Source organism: Colobus angolensis, unplaced genomic scaffold (assembly GCF_000951035.1).
Source record: "Colobus angolensis palliatus isolate OR3802 unplaced genomic scaffold, Cang.pa_1.0 Scaffold3, whole genome shotgun sequence".
In the NCBI taxonomy this organism is placed as follows: Eukaryota; Metazoa; Chordata; class Mammalia; order Primates; family Cercopithecidae; genus Colobus; species Colobus angolensis.
The window spans coordinates 820,835-839,197 of NW_012116265.1; the positions used below are offsets into that span (position 1 = coordinate 820,835).

Below are 18,363 nucleotides of genomic sequence, written 5' to 3' on the forward strand. Positions count from 1 at the left end.
AAAAAAAAAAAAGAGACATTTTTTTGAAAAAACTAAATTAAAGCTACCATGGAGGTTGGCTTGGTGTCCCTAATAAGAAGAACCACTAAACCACTTATTTATCTCCATTTTAAGTTGGGTTTAAAGCCCCAGGCCAGGAAGTCAGCTCTGGTGCCCCCAGCCCTAGCTGCGCCGAGTCCATGTCCTCTACCTGGCATCCCTCAGTCGTCCTGTTTCCTGTCTGGCTTATGTCTTCCTGGCTGGGAATGGAGAGGTGAGTGCAGTGTGCTGACTGTAAACCTTCAGTTTTGGAGTCAGAGAACAGGATCTAGGTCTTTGCCCCGTAGCAGCCAGCCCTGTACTTCAGGTGAGCTAATGGTGTCTCTATGCCTCAGTTTCCTCATCTGCAAATGCCATAACGTGAAAAGGAAATGATTATATGTGAAGTACAGGGCCTCGGAATGTGTGAATAATGCATGGTGGCTACGAGGCCTCAGGGAGGTGCTCTGGGGGCGTCTCACCCTCGCGGGTGAAAGGGGAGCAGCCAAGCCCTACCGCTGCACGTTTGCCTGCTGGATCCCGGCTTCTTTGTGAGGCCTCTCTCTCTGCCACCTTCCTTCTTTGACTCGGGGCCATGAAACGCCTGCCAGGACCACTAGGTGGCAGGCGGCCCCATCGTGAGTTTTGGAACAGGCTGTTCTCTCTGGGGCGAATGCATTGATAGGAAAAACCCACTGCCCCTAGAAAGATACCAGCTCGGCATGGCCAGCTGTCAGGCAGACTAGGGAAGGGACATGGGCAAAGGGGTCCATGAGGGTACTTTTGGGACCAGCCTAGCCAGGATTTTAGGAGAGGCTAGGATTCTGGGCTGGCTCCAGCCAGGTGCCCAGCAGCCGCCTGGGTCACCTGTCTGCCCCATGACTTCACGGGGGCAGGCGGTGGGGCGGTGGGGGGAGTGGGAACACAAGAGAGGCTAGAAAGGGGCAGGGGTCCCAGCAAGCCGGCACTCAGGCCCTTCCTTGCACAAGTCCCTGATATCTCCTGCCCCATATGCCTGCTGCAAGGAAAGTGGGATCCCTTTGCTAAACTGCAGCACATGGAACAGGCTGAGAGAATGTGAAGGTCCCAAGGTGCACAGAATCCGACTTGCAGGCTTTCTGTTGAACACAGAATGGCTTGCTCCCCTGAACTGCGAAACACAGGAAGACAGGGCCCAGCTCCATCTCTCATCCTGCCCCATGTACTAAGGTCTGAATGTTCGGGTCCCCCTACCCCCAAATCCTATGTTGAAATCCTAACCTCCAATGTGATGGTGTTAGGAGGTGGGGCCTTTGGGAGGTCATTAGGTCATGAGGGTGGAGCCCTCATAAATGGGATTAGTGCCCTTATAGAAGAAGTGCCAGCTGGGCATGGTGGCTCGCACCTGTAATCCCAGCACTTTGGGAGGCTGAGGCAGGCAGATTGCTTGAGATCAGGAGTTTGAGACCAGCCTGGCCAACATGGTGAAGCCCTGTCTGTACTGAAAATACAAAAATTAGCCAGGTATGGTGGCATGGGCCTATAAGCCCAGCTACTTGGGAGGCTGAGGCAGGTGAATTGCTTGACCCTGGGAGGCAGAGGTTGCAGTGAGCCAAGATCACAGCACTGCACTCCTGTCCGGGTGACAGACAGAGACTCTGTCTCAAAAAAAAAAAAAAAAAAAAAAATACCAGAGAGCTACCTAGTCCCTTCTGCCATGTGAAGATACAACAAGAACCCACCATCTGTGAACCAGATACGGGTTCTCACCAGACACCGAGTCTGCTGGTGCCTTGATCTTGGACTTCCCAGCCTCCAGAACTGAGAGACATACATTTCCATGGTTCCAGAGTTATCCAGTTTATGGTATTTTATTAAGCATCCCAAACAAACTAACACCCACCCACCTCTGCAGAATACAAGAGCACCCAGACAGTTTGAAAACTGCCAATCTAGCCTGATGTCTTCACTTCCGCAAGCCAGAGAGGTTAGGTGACTTGCCCAGGGTTTCCAGTCAGTCAGAGGCAGAACTGAGCCCCAAATCCAGCCTCCAAGCTGCTCTTTTTACTCCACTTTGTGTTAGTTCTCTTAGATTCTAGCAACTTAAGTTCCCAAGAGTCTGGGGATTCTGGGAACCCCCATCTCCCACCCTAAGCATCTCTGAGCTCTCTCAGGGCTCAGGCTCCCTCCCAACTTGCACTGCAGAGGTTGAGGCAATCAGGTACCTCTGTATCACCACCCCACTAAGCCAGGAGGGCTAAGCCAGGGAAACTCAGAAACACCACCTCACCCGTGCCCCTCTGCCCTGGGACCCAGATCCATTGAGATGAAGGGTCCAGGCTGTTGAAAGGTGGAAACCCCTGCCCTCGCTGGAGAGCCCCAAGGTCATCTCGATGCCAGAGGTAAACACCTGCAAGGCTGGCTGTCCTAGGTGCTGTACCTCCCACACCCTGACTATTGAAGTAGGGCAGAGAGAGGTGCAGGGATGTGCCCGTGCCACACCGTCCCCCCCAACCCTGGTGGTCTGCACAGTGTGGTGTGGGTTTGTCCTCTGGCCCTTGGAGCTGCCATGGGTAAGGTGTGACACTGCCCTGGTCACACAGGGCTGCCAGGAGGGACACTGTGCCCTCTGCCCTCCCCATGGGGCCAGAGGTGGGGTGGAGGACTCTGCCTACTCAAGTCTGGCAAAAGGGCTGGATGCAGGGCATGCAGGCAGCCTTGGTCAGGAACTGTTTAGGACCTTTGTGAACTTTTTTCGTACTTTGGCTTGTCCTCCAAATACTTGAAGTAGCCTAGAATTGACATGCTGTCAGGTCTCAAGAACTTCTCTCTTTCTCACTCAAATCCCCTAGGCTTCTGGGAACAGGAAGAAGGATCCCAGGAGGCCATGGCAGGATTGGGGTGGGTGATGCAAGTCCATGGGAGAGGGCTGCTAGCCCAAGGATGTCCCTGCCCTTCTCCTGCTCAGCCACCGTGCCTGTGGTTCTTCTGTGTGCATGCTGAGAGCTTCCCTTCCTTGGGGAAACCAAGGAAGAAGGCCCACAAGGGCCTGATGAGGTAGAAGTCCCAAAATGTGGGATGCAGAATGAAGCATTAATTCATTCACACAAGGCTATCAGCCTTACTTGTCTTGTCCTACACCACAGCCCATGTGTCTGGCATGGATAAATAGGTGGGTGGATGAGTGGAGGGGTAGATGGGTGAGTGGATGGGTAGATGGATGGATGGATGGTAGATGAATGGGTGGGTGATTGGGTAGGTGGGTGGATGGGTAGATGAATATGTGGATGGGTAGATGAATATGTGGAGGGTGGGCGAATATGTGCATGGGTGGGTGAGTGAATAAGTGGATGGCTAGGTGGATGGATATGTGGATGGGTGAGCGAATATGTGGATGGGTGGGTGGGTAAATATGTGGGTGGGTGGGTGGATGGGTAGGTGGATGGGTAGATGAATATGTGGATGGGTGGATGAGTATGTGGAGAGTGGGCGAATATGTGCATGGGTGGGTGAGTGAATAAGTGGATGGCTAGGTGGATGGATAGATGAATATGTGGGTGGGTGAGCGAATATGTGGATGGGCAGGTGGGTGGACAGATGAGTGGATGGATGGATGGATGACAGATGGGTGGGTGCATGGATGGATGGATGGATGGGTGGATGGGTGGGTGGTTAGGTGGATGAGTGGATGCATGGATGGATGGGTGCATGAATGGGTGGGTGGATGGATGGATGGATGGATGGATGGATGGATGGATGGGTAGATGGTTATGTGGATGACTGGGTGAATACATGAGTGTATAGATGGATGGATGGATGGATGGTTGGATAGGTGGGTAGGTGGATGGGTGGATGGATGGATGGGTGGATGGGCAGATGGATATGTAGATGGCTGGGTGAATATGTGGATGGGTGGATGAGTGCATAGATGGATGAATGGATGAATGGATGGATGGATGGATGGATGGGTGGGTTAATGGATGGATGGATGACGGATGGGTGGGTGGATGGATGGATGGGTGGATGGGTAGATGGTATGTGGATGGGTGGATGAATATGTGGATGGGTGAGTGAATATGTGGATGGGTGGGTGGGTGAATATGTGAATGGGTAGGTGGTTGGATGAGTAGATGGATGCATGGATGGATGATGGGATGATGGATGGGTGGATGGATGGGTGGATGGATGGATAGATGGATAGATGGATAGATGGAGAGGTGGGTGAGTGGGTAGATCGGTGGGTGGTTGGGTGGATGAGTGGATGCATGGATGGATGGGTAGGTGAATGGGTGGATGGATGACCATATGGATGGATAGATGAATAGATGGATGGATAGATGGCTACACTGGGCAGCAGATAACCATTGCTGAAGAAACCTTGGCTTCTCTTGAATTCCTGGACCTCCTGGAAGACAACTTGTTCCCATTACAGGACATTTTTAACCACAGAGAAAAAAAAAAAGGCAGATACAGAGGTCCCAGTGCCACAAGCCAAAGTTATATATGACAGTGAACGTCATGGCTTTAACATGCTCCCCTGAGCTGTCAACAACTCACAGAACTATCTCGTCAAACTATCACCCCAGAGACTGGAACATGCAAAAAAAATGCGAACAGATGCAGAGAGTGTCTGCTCATCTCAAGAACCACAAAGCCCAAGGGGGACCCTCAGGGCCTGGGAGGATGGTTCCCTCCTTTGAGGCTGATGTCTCAGAGGGGAAGTCAGGGCTCCCTCAGAGCTGATATCTGGACTGGCTACCCCTCAGGAAATTCTTGGTGGATGGGTGGCTGAGGCTAAGTGGGTGGAAGGATGTGGTGGGAAGGGGGAAAGGGGAAGGGAAACTGAGCATGGGGTGGACCAAACCACATCTCTGCCTTCATCCTCTTGGGGAGTGCAGGGCTTCTTACTCATATCATTAACTTCCCACTGATGGAGGTCCTGACCCAGGGCTTATGAGCAAGGGCCGAGAGTCCCTGGGGGTCACCCCTGTCTAAGAACCGATTGTCACTGTCTCTCAGACTCTTACTGTGAGCACTGCCTGCCACTTCAGCCCCTTCTTTTACACTACCATCTCCTGCTGTTCCTGCTACAAAGACTGCCTTTCCCCCTTTTTTTTTGTAATCAGCTGCCTGCTATTTATCTTTCATTGCTCAGCTCAGATGTCACCTCCTCCAGGAAGCCTTCCCTGACTGCACAGTCTGGGTAACATGCTCCTATGCCTTCTGGGATTCCAACTATTCCAGCACTTGTTACGTGGAGGTGGCACAGTCTCTTCACTGGCTCATCTCTCTCCCTAATCTGTGAGCTCCTGCAGGATAGGACCTGTGTAGGATTCATATTTGCATCCATGGGTCCAGAGCTCAGCCGGAGTCTGGTATCCAGGAGGTGCTTGTTGGACCACTAGAGTGCCCGTGGTGTGGCTGAGTTGGGGGTGTGCAATGCACCTGATGGGTGGGGGGTGGTGACTCACCCTCCCCCAGCTGCAGGGCGGGGTCCATGAGCTCCATCATGTACTCCACATTGAGAAGCATCTCCGTGAGGTTGCTGCGGGCCAGCACATACATGAGCACAGGCAGGAAGTCATCCGCCCCATAGGGCTTCCCTGGGAAGGAGAAGGAGGCAGAGGGAGATGAGTTCCAGGCTCTCCTTGTGAGATGCTCTCTGCCCAGGGTAGGGGACAGTGGTTTGCTGAGTGTGGATGGCGATCCCTGGAAGAGGAATGCTCCCGCTCTCATGACAGAGAGGACCCAGGGAGCAGCCTCCTCGGGAGAGCTGAGATTTAGGAAGTCCAGGTTTAAGAAGAAGGAACTGAGAAAGTGCCCTCGGCTGGGAGGAGCAAGACCCTGACCCCTTCCCCTTTCCTAGTCCTCCCTCTCCATGACCGCCCCTTGCCGCTTCCTTGACAGTCAAATTCACATCACATTTATTTGCAGACCCACCCAGAAGCATTTATGGCTCCTGGCAAGGTTCCCCGTCCCCACCAATCATACATCTCCCTCCCACCTGCGAAACAGAAACCTCTTCCTCACCCAGACACTACGAGACCTGAAATGTCACCATTCAGCCTTCTTCCTTTTTTTGGGTTAAACAGTGCCCTTTCCTAAGGCCTTCTTTTAATATGTAAAGACCCCTGGAAGTATCATCTCATCACTCCTGCCTTTGAAGGAGATGTTCACAGATCTCAGAGCGTCCTGACAGCAACAGACACCTTGCGTGGCAGATGGAGGGCGCTCTATAAAGGAACAGTGGCAGAAAGCAGGGGAAGGTGGGTCTGAAAGACGTCTCTCCAGTGTGGCTCCCGGCTGGCTCTGAAGATTGCCTGTTTGGCAATGCAAAGCCCAAGGCTGGAACTGTGGGCGGAGAATTCTGACCAGAATAGAATCTTCCTGCAGGTCCTTGGCTGATCTTCTAGCCAGACTCTGCAAGTGCACTGGAGAAATGAAGCTTGGGTGAGCAGTTCTACATGGTGGGAATGGCCACGCCTGGTCCCCAGCCCACCTTCTCACTTCCTCTAACCAAATGGAGTCCAGGGCTCAGGCAAAGGTCTTCAGACTCAACTGGGGGTTACCAGGTCTGGATGTGAGCCCCAGAATAACCCATGCCAGTGCTGCTACCTTTGTGTTTTGGGCGAGATTAATAATCCATCCAAGCACATGCTAAGCAATTTATAGCTCTCGCAAAAAGTGTATTTCTACTTGACATGTTTACAAAGGATTTAGGGGACCATCAGGAAATATACCTGATAAAACAGCAACATCTAAATCAAAATTTGAAAACCATCAGGACAAATATAAATTACCAGAGGGATGATACTATAGGAAACATAAAAATACAAATAAGCAAGAACCTACACAACTACTCTTTTACAGCAGCAAATTTGGCTTTGAGTTTCCTGCTGGCCAAAGCAAAGAGGGAAAACACAATCAGTTATATTCTCACTGTCCATGAAGAAAAAATATACCTATTTCTTGGGGGAATCAAATTATTTTTCTAACTCTTAGCTCTAAAATAAAATTTTCGCATGTGGCTTCATCTGGGGACATGGAGAGACGTGACTGGCAAGTTCCTATCACACACACGGATGTGTGACTGGTGATGGTCCTCCCATTGTGTCAGGTGTGGCTCATGGCAAGCACTTCCAGGGCAGGAAGCAACTTTTCTTTTCCCTTGTTTTGTTTTTTTTTTTTGAGACAGAGTTTCGCTCTTGTCGCCCAGGCTGGAGTGCAGTGGTGCCATCTCGGCTCACTGCAACCTCCACCTCCCGGGTTCAAGCGATTCTCCTGTCTCAGCCTTCCGAGTAGCTGGGATTACAGGTGTGCGCTACCATACCCAGTTAATTTTTGTATTTTTAGTAGAGACGGGGTTTCACCATGTTGGCCAGGCTGGTCTGGAACTCCTGACCTCAAGTGATCCACCTGCCTCAGCCTCCTAAAGTGCTGGGATTACAGGTGTGAGCCACGGTGCCCGGCCTTTGAGACAGGGCTTCACTCTGTCGCCCAGGCTGGAGTATGTGGCTTAATATCAGCTCACTTGCAACCTTGACTTCCTGAGCTCAAGCAATCTTCCCACCTCAGCCTCCTGAGTAGCTGGGACTACAGGCACATACCACCACGCTCAGCTAATTTTTGTATGTATATATTTTTCTGTAGAGATGGGGTTTTGCCATGTTGCCCAGGTTGTCAAATTTCATAGTGAATTCTGCACATTCACATCTGTCCTGGTAACAATGAGGCTGCCCCCTCCCTGAATAAAATACTTCAGAGAGCTAAAGTGACCCTCCTGGGCAACTGCACGCTACACTGCTGAGAGGCACGGTGTGAAGGCCGAGTCTCCAAGCCCAGACCTGGGTTCAAATCCCAGCTCTCCTACTCACCAGCTGTGGACTGTAGCAAGCTCCTTCCCTCCTCTCACCTCAGCAGGGAGGTTGGAGAACAAAGTGCCCGAGGATGTTTGAGGATTAATTGAAATGGCGCAGGTGGTCACAGCCATAGCAAAGCCCGAGGCAAAAGGAAAACCGTGTGCCCCATATGTGTTTATCAAAACAGCCTCTCATATTTTGAACCAGGTGGAAAAAGTTAACAGACGTGCTACACTCAAGAAACAACGATTGTATCTAAAATCTGGTTGCCAATATGTTCGCTTTCTACTGTCAGCCATCACAAAAGTATGTGGGCCTGGAAACCGCAGGCTGATTGGAAATGACTGTTCCCATCGCACAGTAACGCAGGATCATAAAACAGACAACAGCCTGACTTCACTGAAAATGTGGCGGCCAGGCGTGGTAGCTCATGTCTGTAATTCCACGACTCTGGGAGGCCCAGGCAGGCGGATCACCTGAGGTCAGGAGTTTGAGACCAACCTGGCCAATGTGGGGAAACCCCAACTCTACTAAAAATACAAAAATTAGCGAGGCATGGTGGCGTAAGCCTGTAATCCCAGCTACTCCAGAGGCTGAGGCACGAGAATCACTTGAACCTAGGAGGCGGAGGTTGCAGTGAGCCAAGATTGTGCCACTGCACTCCAGCCTGGGCAACAAAGTGAAACTCTGTCTCAAAAAAAAAGTGGATATTTTGTTCATCATGGCTTTTTTTTGCATTAATTTTTATTTTTATTTTTTAAAAAATACCGCATTAAAATAGTACTTATCTTGTCACATGAGCCCAAAGTTCCACTCCTAGTTATATATACAAAAACATATTTCTACACAGAGACCTGCACACAAATGTTCATGGCAGTATTGGCCATAATAGCCAAGAAGTGGAGATGGCTACTTGTCCATCACTTGTGGATACACAGGCAAAATGTGCATGCATACCATGGAAAAGTCTTTGGGAATAAAAAGGAACAAGCTACTCATACATGCTGTGATACTGATATTTGCTCATTTTTTTGAGACCAGGTTATGAGACTGGCTATTTTTTTTTTTCTTTTTGTATTTTTGTTAGAGACAGGGTTTTGCCACGTTGCCCAGGCTGGTCTCGAAGTCCTGGGCTCAATGATCCACCGGCCTCGGCCTCCCAAAGCGCCGGATTAAAGGCGTGAGCCACTGCGCCTGGCCGCTGTGATATTGATAGACCGTGATGATCTTATGCTAAGTGAAAGATGTCAGCCATGGAAGACTGCATATTGTACATGTGATAGGATTCCATCTGTATGCAACGTCCAGAATAAGCAAATCCACAGAGACAGAAAGCAGATGAGTGGTTGCCTGGAGTTGGGCAGAAAAGAGAATAGGGAGTGATTTTTAATGGGTACAGAGTTTCTTTTTGGGGTGATAAAAATGTTTTGGAATTGGAGTAGTTTTAGTCATATGACCTTGCAAATATACTGAAAACCACTGAATTGTTTTAAAAATTGCGTGTATATATACATACACACACATATATATAAAATTTATTTTTGTGGTTGAGTTTCTTGGGCATCCCCCTGCATTTTGCCCCTGAGGCGAGTGTCTCCCTCACCTCCCACAAACCCTGGCCCTGCAGGTAATTCTTAGGGCAGAGGCTGGCACAAAACAAGGACTTGGTCAAGGACCGCCAGTATGAGTGGGTACGGGTGTGGGCCCTGCACACAGGGAGACAGAAGACGTGAGTCAGAGGTGGTTCCTGCCCTCAGGACCCTCCCAGGCTGAAGCCCATGGCCTGGCCAGGGGTTGTGATTTCAGGGTCACATTCAGCCGACCAGGGGGTCTTGTGTTCCTTGCCTGCGCAGTCTGTTCTAGCCTGGTATGAGCACCAGAGACTAGTGGTTGCTTTCCTTCCTTCTGCATTGTCCAGTCTCTATTTTCTTTTTCTTTTCTGTAGATGGGGTCTCACTCTTGTTGCCCAGACTGGAGTGCAGTGGTGTGATCTCGGCTCACTGCAACCTTTGCCTCCCAGGTTCAGGCGATTCTCTTGTCTGAGCCTCCTGACTAGCTGGGATTATAGGTGCTCACCACCACACCTGGCTACTTTTTTTTTTTTTTTTTTTAGTAGAGATGGGATTTTGCCACGTTAGCCAGGCTGGTCTCGAACTCCTGACCTCAAGTGATCCACTCGCCTCAGCTTCCCAAAGTGCTGGGCTTCACAGGCATAAGCCACCGCACACTTGGCTCCAGTCTCTATTTTCAAAGTAACAGAACTCCTGAGTTTTAGCCAGGATAAGGCCACCCCAAATAAAGACTCCATTTCCCATCTTCCCTCACAGCCTGGGCGGCCTTGTCTCTAAGTCCTGGCTCCTGCAGTATACCACTGCAACCATGGAGGCCTCCAGTCGATTTTGTCCAGTGAATGTGGATCCTGCTCATGGCCCATCCTTGTTTAATTTTTTAGACAATGCGGCCCCGTGTGACCTGCCTTTCTAGCCACACTCAGTTTCTACGTCTGCAAAATGGGCCAGCAACACTGGTGCCAATGACATCCTGGGATGCAGAGGACACCCCGAATGTCCGCAGGGCCATGGGTGAAAAACCCTGCTTGAGGAAGTAATGACTTTCAGCCAAAGGATGGCCCAGCTGGGGCCCTAGGTCTGAGGACTTCAGGGCGGGCCATGTGGGTATGAAGGGGACAGGAAGGGAGGGGGCCCAGGACTGTGGCTTTGTACTCCCTGGCTATGGAAAGTCCTTCACCTGCTCTTCTCCCCATGTTTTCCTTGAGGAATCTTGACCGACAATCCTATGTTCCTACTCATTTGACTCGTCCTTCAAGATCTGCCTCCTCCAACTCCAAGAAGCCCTCCTGGGCTGCCCCGGGGTTACGGGTGTTTACTCTACTTTCCATCTTCCAATTTGAGATGACATTCTGCCTCCATCACCCTCCCACATAACATCCCACTGGGCTGCACCACAGCCCATTCCCTGAACTCTGAGTACGCTCTCCCCTCTCCAGGCCTTTGCACACACAGTTCCCCCTGCCTGGGACCCCCTCCCTACCTTCCCGTTATCAATTTCTCCTTGTGCTTTCCCACATCCTCCAGCACAGCCGGACAGTTCCTGCTCTGACTCCCATATGCCTTGAGTGATTCAGAGCCTGCCCCCTTCTTCACATTGTGAGTATGCTGAGGGCAGGGATGGAGGCTGTGTGAGCCAGAGTGAGTCACTAACCCTCTCTGAGCCTCTCTCGCATCACTGCTTTTCCAGCCCCCTGCATAGGCTTGGGATGTAGGCTGCTGACAATGGACTGAACTATGTCCCATGTGTGTTCTTACTGGGTACCACTGTCCTGCCAGGGGTAGGGTCATGGTCATAGACACTGGGATGTCCTGTGGGCCTTAGACAGTGGTGTCCTGGGAAATGCTTAACAACTGGCTCTCTGAAGGAAAAAAAATCAACCTTGATTTGTAGCATTTGCCAATTTCCATAATCTAAATATTTCCACAATTTCCAACGTCAAGCTACCAATGAGAACACAGAGCTGGGAAGAGATGCACACAGTCAGTTCCCACGAGCTGGTGCGAGCTGACTCCAGCACACCATTGGCCTTAGTTTATCATGTCCAACCACGCTGTGAGGAAACTGAGGCTCAGAGATGGGAGAAATTTGCTCAAAGCCCTACAGCTGGTCAGTAGCAGGGCAGGGACTAGAATTTGGGTCTCTGGCTGTTGATGTTGGTGAGACAGTATCCATACAGGCATGATAGCTCCTCATGGACCAACACAAGCTCCAAACATTGTTTACACGCACTGGGTCCCAGCCCAACCTTTTGGCAGTTAGGGCTGCACACTCCTTCCTGAGCAGCCTGGAACCCCAGGCTCAGGGCTCAGCCCTGAGCACATAGGGGCCTCAGGAAGTACCACTGGGATGTTAGCTGCAAAATCCTTCTCCTGTGAGCTGAACATCTGTCTTGGGTGGACCAGAGATCGCGTCCATTTGGCTGTGCATCCAAACGCCCTGCTGGTTGCAGCCTCCACTTCCTGTTGATTTCTGCTTTCTTTTTTGCCAAGTCACATCTGTTTGCCATCTGTAGGTAGCTGATCACATTTCAAAAAGCTGGCTGGGGTTTTATGCATATTTCATCTGCTGGGAGATTTTTGGAGAAGGAAAGCTCTCTTTAAGATCAAAATTAGCTGAAGGGGTGCTTAGCTGGATCACACAGACAATGAGGATTAGAAAGGCCCTAACTCCAGCCTGGGCAACATAGTGAGACTTTGTCTTTACTAAAAAAAAAAAAATCAGCTGGGTGTGGTGGCACGCATCTGTAGTCCCTGCTGCTCTGGAGGCTGAGGTAGGAGGACCTGCTTGAGCTCGGGAGGTTGAGGCTGCAGTAAGCTATGATTGTGCCACTGCACTCCAGCCTGGGTGACAGGGCGAGGAAGCATTGTCTAAAAGAGGAGCTAGCAAATTTTTTTCTGTAAAAGACCAGAAAGTACGTATTTTTAGTTTCATGGGCCACACGGTCTCTGTCCTAACTATTCAACTCGGCCCTTAGCACACAAGCAGCCCTAGATGCCGAGTATGGATAGGGGTTGTGTTCCAATAAAACTTTATTTGTAAAATCAGGTGGTAGGACAGAGTTGGCTGGGAGGGCCACAGTTTGCAGACCCTGAGGGAGAGGAAAGGATTGAGCATCTTATCAAAACTACTCCCTACCCCACCCCCAACCCAGGGCCCCCATTGTTACCTGGGCTCTTACTGAAGGCCAGTGGCTGATGCTGCAACCCTGGGGCAGCAGGAGGCTCATGACTGTGCCCTGCCCTGGCCCTCGCTTTCCACCAAGATTCCCACTTAAAACCACTTTTTTCCTCCCAGAAGTCTTCCTTGAAGACCTCCTTAGCTAGGCCCAATGCCCTTGTAATGGTTCTCCCCAGTCCTGGCATTGCAGAATGGGAAAGTCAATCTCACACGTTAACTCAGAGAGGCCTTCCCTGGCCACCCAGTCTCAGGACAGCAAACTCCTCCAGCCCTCCTGAGACCCCCAACCTGCTTTATCCACCCCAGTTGCACGTTTCACCTTGGAGGATATATTTTGCATTTCTGTTTACTTGTTATTGCCTATCTCTCCTCCTCGAATGAAAGTTTTACTCGGGCAGGTACCTTATCTTGTTCATTGTTTATATCTGAAACCTCAACGGTACCTGGTCTATAGTAGGTATTTAATAAACATATTTGCTAAAAGCATGAATGAATATCAGTTATCACACTGCAAGACGCTTGCTTATTAAATGCTTGTTTTTAGCTTGAATTATGAACATCTAAAAACATGGGCTGGGTCTTCCTGGGTTTTGCTCTTAACATCTGCATTGTCGGCCGGGCGCGGTGGCTCACGCCTATAATCCCAGCACTTTGGGAGGCTGGGTGGGCGGATCACGAGGTCAGGAGATCGAGACCATCCTGGCTAACGTGATGAAACCCCGTCTCTACTAAAAAAAAAAAAAAAAAAAAATTAGCCAGGAATGGTGGCAGGTAGTCCCAGCTACTTGGGAGGCTGAGGCAGGAGAACGGTGTGAACCTGGGAGGAGGAGCTTGCAGTGAGCCGAGATGGTACCACTGAACTCCAGCCTGGGCAACAGAGTGAAACTCTGTCTCAAAAAAAAAAAAAAAAAAAAAGTCTGCATTGTCAAAAAAAGTTTGTTGAACTGTTGAATGAATGAATTTATTTGATAAAAACATATGACAGGAGGAAGTAGAGGCCATTTAGAACAGTAGACTTCAAATCTGTGTTTGCAATGGAAACCTTTGGTAATGGGTACCTTATGCACAGTTCAGCTTCTCTGGTTGACTCAGGGTGGGGCAGCAGGGCTGGCCTGCTCATCTCCTTTCAACTACGCCCCTCCACTGTTCCAAGGTGGCCCCCAGCTATGTCTGTGGTCCCTAGAGAGTTTCCTGGAAATAGTTTGAAAACTACTGATCTAGTCTGAACTTTCAGCTGCACAGATGAAAGAACTGAAGCCTCGGCAGAGAAATGGTTGGCTGGAGGTCACTTGTAAAGTCTGTGGCTGTCATGAGATTAGAACCCAGCCCCCTCTCTCCCACTGAGCTCCTTGAAGCGACCCTGTTTGGTTGCTTGCACTTTGCACAGATGCTGGTTAAGTCTCAGTTCTGCTCTGAGCTACACTGTATCCCTGAGGAAAACACTCCAGCTCCCCAGGTTCCTCTTCAGAGAGCTCAGCCCACAAGCCAGTCAGCTACGCAGGCTGTGGGCTCTGAGGCCTGAAGACACAAAATCCCACTCTGGCTTGAAAAGGTATGAGGTTGGAGGCACTGCAAAACTCAGCCATGACTTGTGTCTGTCCTTTCGAGGTCATCTCTTACCTCAGGATGCCCTGGGGAGGCAGGCTGGAGAGGCCAGAAGGTCCTGGGTTTCAGCAAAGGACCCGGGTTCAAGTCTCAGGTCAACCACTCACCTGCTCATCAGGTGTGACCGTAAGCATGCTACTTAACTTCACTGAGCCTTAGCTTCCTCAGCTGTAAAACGGGGATAATCACAGTGTCCACATCCCCTGGAGTGGTTGTGAGGATGACACGACAAGACAGATGGAAGGTAATTAGCATAGAGCAGTAAACGCCAGACACAATTATTATGAAAGACAGGAGGGGATTGTGTCCTATAAGCCTCAGAACATGACATCTTAGGGGACCTGCACTCCATTTGTGTTGTGGGGTAAAAAAGCAAGGTTGTGAGTCACAACCTTTTGGAGAAGGAAAGCTCTCTTTCAGATGCCCACCCCCTTACTGTCACCTGGATGTCAATCCCTAGGGAGACCTGGGAAGTCTTCCTATGCATGGATCCCTGAATGACCATATGGAGCATGGCCCTCCACCTCCAACCCTCCTCCATGCATTGGACTTATATGAGTGAGAAATACACTTCTATTGAGTTAGAGATGAGATGGCTTATCTAGCTAATCAAATAGCAGCAAATGTTTATAGCAGCAAACGTTTTCTTAACCAATTATCTATCTACCTATCGGTAGTTATTTCAAAAAGACTAGGAAGAAATTCACCAACATATTATTGATCAATTTGCAACAATAAGCACGAGTGACTTTGATCATCAAAAGTCAGTTTAATTTTTTTTTTTTTTTTGAGATGGAGTCTTGTTCTGTCACCCAGGCTGGAGTGCAATGGTGTGATTTTGGCTCACTGCAACCTCTGCCTCCTGGGTTCAAGTGATTCTCCTGCCTCAGCCTCCTGAGTAGCTGGGATTACAGGTGTGCGCCACCATGCCTGGCTAAGTTTTGTATTTTTAGTAGAGATGGGGTTTCGCCATGTTGGTCAGGCTGGTCTCGAACTCCTGACCTCATGATCCGCCCACCTCGGCCTCCCAAAGTGCTGGGATTACAGGTGTGAGGCACCGCACCTAGCCCAGTTTAATTTTTTTAAACATAGATTTAAAAAAAACCAACAGCCTGACCTCCCTGCCTATCCTCTCTACCCCCAGTCAATGTCACAAGGCCCATTATTCCACACCCCTGGGGTCCTCATCAAGAGCCCTCCTCCCATCTAATTCCTCTGTGGTTGCCCTTGCCTAAACTAGCTGTGGACCCTTGACTTTGTGGTCTCTGCCAAGGAAGTGGATGGCAAGGGACCTGGGACTCTGTCACCACCCGGTTGGCCCCCACATCCCACCACGTGGTCAGTAGTGTGCTCCATCCCCCTGGGGTTAGGAGCCAGGCCCTGTTTCCAGAAGCTCAAGTGGGTGGTATCAGGGTGTTTACACAGACTACTCAAGGAAGGCAGCCTCAGGCCGTCAATACCCTTTGGGATGCCTCCTGCTTGGCATTCACATTAGAAGTTTCCTGAACTGCGCCCCTACCCTCTTTCTCCCCCTCCCATCTTAAGGAGGGTTTCTTGGACTTGAATCTGTTTCTCCCCAGTAGCAGAACCAGCTCTGAATGACTAGTCTTAGACATCAAATAGGTGGGAATGACTTCTTTGTCAAAGTAATAGAAGAAATGAATCTAGAAGTTCTGGCTGCTCTCACCAAGCCTCATGAAGTCCATGAAGAATCTGGTCTGCTCCTGATTCCAGGATGGAGGGCCAGTTTATCCAAAGCCATTTGCTTCCGTGGACTCCCCAATCTGCCTAACTCAGGACCCTAAATTTGTGATAGGAGAAAACACATTCCACCAGGATTCTGAAACTTGGGGTCCATTCCTAGGCCAGCCACTGGCATGGTGATAGCAGCACAGGCTTTAGAGGGAGCTAATACTAGGTTTAATCCTGGCCCTGTCTTTCTGAAGATAGCATGGCCAGTTAACTCAGATCTTGGGTCTCCATGTTTACCCCTTTCCTCACTGTTCCAACAGGTCTTGCCAGCAGCCCACCCTATTTTATTCCCCTTTCAAGTGGGCCATGAAGGTACCATATCAAGCTACTGCTGCCTGCAGCATAGCAATGAGGCAGGTGGGTGAGGCATCTTCCCTGGAGGTGAGGGAGCTGGGAAGACTAGAGGCAAGGCTAGGGGCAGGGCGGAAGTCAGGAGTGGTGGACACGGAGGGCTGTTTTTTGCTTAAAGCAGTCAGTGGTGGAGGAAGTAGGTTAGTGGTGGAGGTAGGCGGGACTCGGGCTGGAGTCTGCCTCTCTGTGGGGTCACTCGCAGCTCCCAGGGCTCAATGAAGAGCTGCTGGGCTGCAGACCACACCTCGGGTAGCAAGGCCATAGACTACACAGTTGCCTGGATCACCTGCCAGAGGGAGGTGTGAGTTGAATGCCTGGGACCTTGTTCTAAAATTACTGAACGTCAAAGTCAGAACTGAAGTCAGTTGGGATCTGGCTGAGAATGCATAACCTCAATCTAATCATCAGGAAACATCTGACAAACACAGAATGAGGAACTTTCATTAAGAAAAGGTGGGGGTGGTGGAAAAAAACAGTATCCCTCAAAAACATCAATATCATTAAAGACAAACAGGCCGGGCATGGTGGCTAACGCCTGTAATCCCAGCACTTTGGGAGACTGAGGCGGGCAGATCACAAGGTCAGGAGATCAAGACCATCCTGGCTAACACGGTGAAACCCTGTCTCTACTAAAAATCCAAAAAAAATTAGCTGGGTGTAGTGGCAGGCGCCTGTAGTCCCAGCTACTCGGGAGGCTGAGGCAGGAGAATGGTGGGACCCCAGAAGGCAGAGCTTGCAGTGAGTCGAGATAGCGCCACTGCACTCCAGCCTGGGTGACAGAGCAAGACTACGTCTCAAAAAAATAAGAAGACAAAGAAAGGCTGTGGAAATACAGTCATGCAATGCATAACGAAGTTTTGGTCAACAATGGACCACATATATGACAGTGGTTCCATGAGATCATAATGCCGGACTTTTACTGCACCTTTTCTACGTTTAGGTATGTTCAGATACACAAATACTTGCCACTGAGCTACAACTGCCTGCAGTTTTCAGCATAGTCACATGCTGTACAGGGTGGTAGCCTGGGGGCAATGGGCCATACCATATAGCCCAGGGGTATAGTAGGCTGTGCTATCTAGGTTTGTGTGAGTACACTCTAAAATGTTTACACAACAATGAAATTCCCTAATGACGCATTCCTCAGATTGTACTTCCATCATTCAGCAACAAATACGAGATATTCCAAATTAAAGGAGGTTAAAGACACATGACAAGCACATGCAACATCTAACTCTTCACCAGATCCTGAACATGAGGGGTAAATTCTAAAAAGGACCTTATTAAGTCAAGTGACAACCTGGAAGTTTAGATAAAAACATTGTATTAACATAAATGTGTGCAATGGACAACTCTACCGTGGCTGTGTAAGAGTTATGTAATCTTACATCCATACACCAACAAAATACCTAGGAAAGCGTTTAGGGGTAAAGGACCCTGATGTATGTAACTTACCCTTACACAGTTCAGAAAAAACATGATGTATGTAGACAGAGAAAGAAAATGATGAAGCGGGGGGGGGGAGGGGTCCGATGTTAACAATTCACAAAGGGTCTGCAGGTGTCCCTGTTTCTATGTACTGTTTCTATTCTTACAGTTTTTGAAGTTTGAAATTATTTCCAAATGAAACGTAAAAAAATAAACTCTTTATCTGAAATAAAATCCCCTGCAGAACCCCACGTGTAAAACAGGTACAAGCAGGGTTGTCTGGGGTGGAGCTGGCTTGGGGCCCAGCTTGTCTTTCGACCCCTTGGTGGCCCCTGAGGTGCCTTGTGGAATCCATCTTGAAAACCACTGCTTTCAGCTTCTGTATTTTTGGGAACGTGGCTGGGAGGCAGCTGTTCCTGCATCCTAATATCTAAACACTCATTCATAAACTTTGATCCCCACAATAGCCCAGAGAGAGGCGATCCTAGCCCCATTTAAAGAGTGGGAAAACTGAGGCTCGGGAAGTAACTCCTTGAGCACCTAGGCTGTCCCATGTGCTGTCCCAGCTCCTGCACCGCAACGTGACAAGCGTTTCGCCCTCATTTTGTACCCAAACAAAGGT

General features: G+C 49.8%; 1 protein-coding gene across 2 annotated transcripts in view; it reads right to left on the bottom strand.

The window, feature by feature from the left end:
- The window catches only part of RIN3 (Ras and Rab interactor 3), a 184,307-nt gene that overhangs the window by 7,560 nt on the left and 158,384 nt on the right, over positions 1-18,363 (bottom strand). For both annotated transcript variants that reach the window (XM_011949388.1, XM_011949389.1), the window contains one exon: positions 5,469-5,600. In XM_011949388.1, coding sequence (XP_011804778.1) covers positions 5,469-5,600 — 132 coding nt within the window. The remainder of the gene's footprint in view (positions 1-5,468; positions 5,601-18,363) is intronic.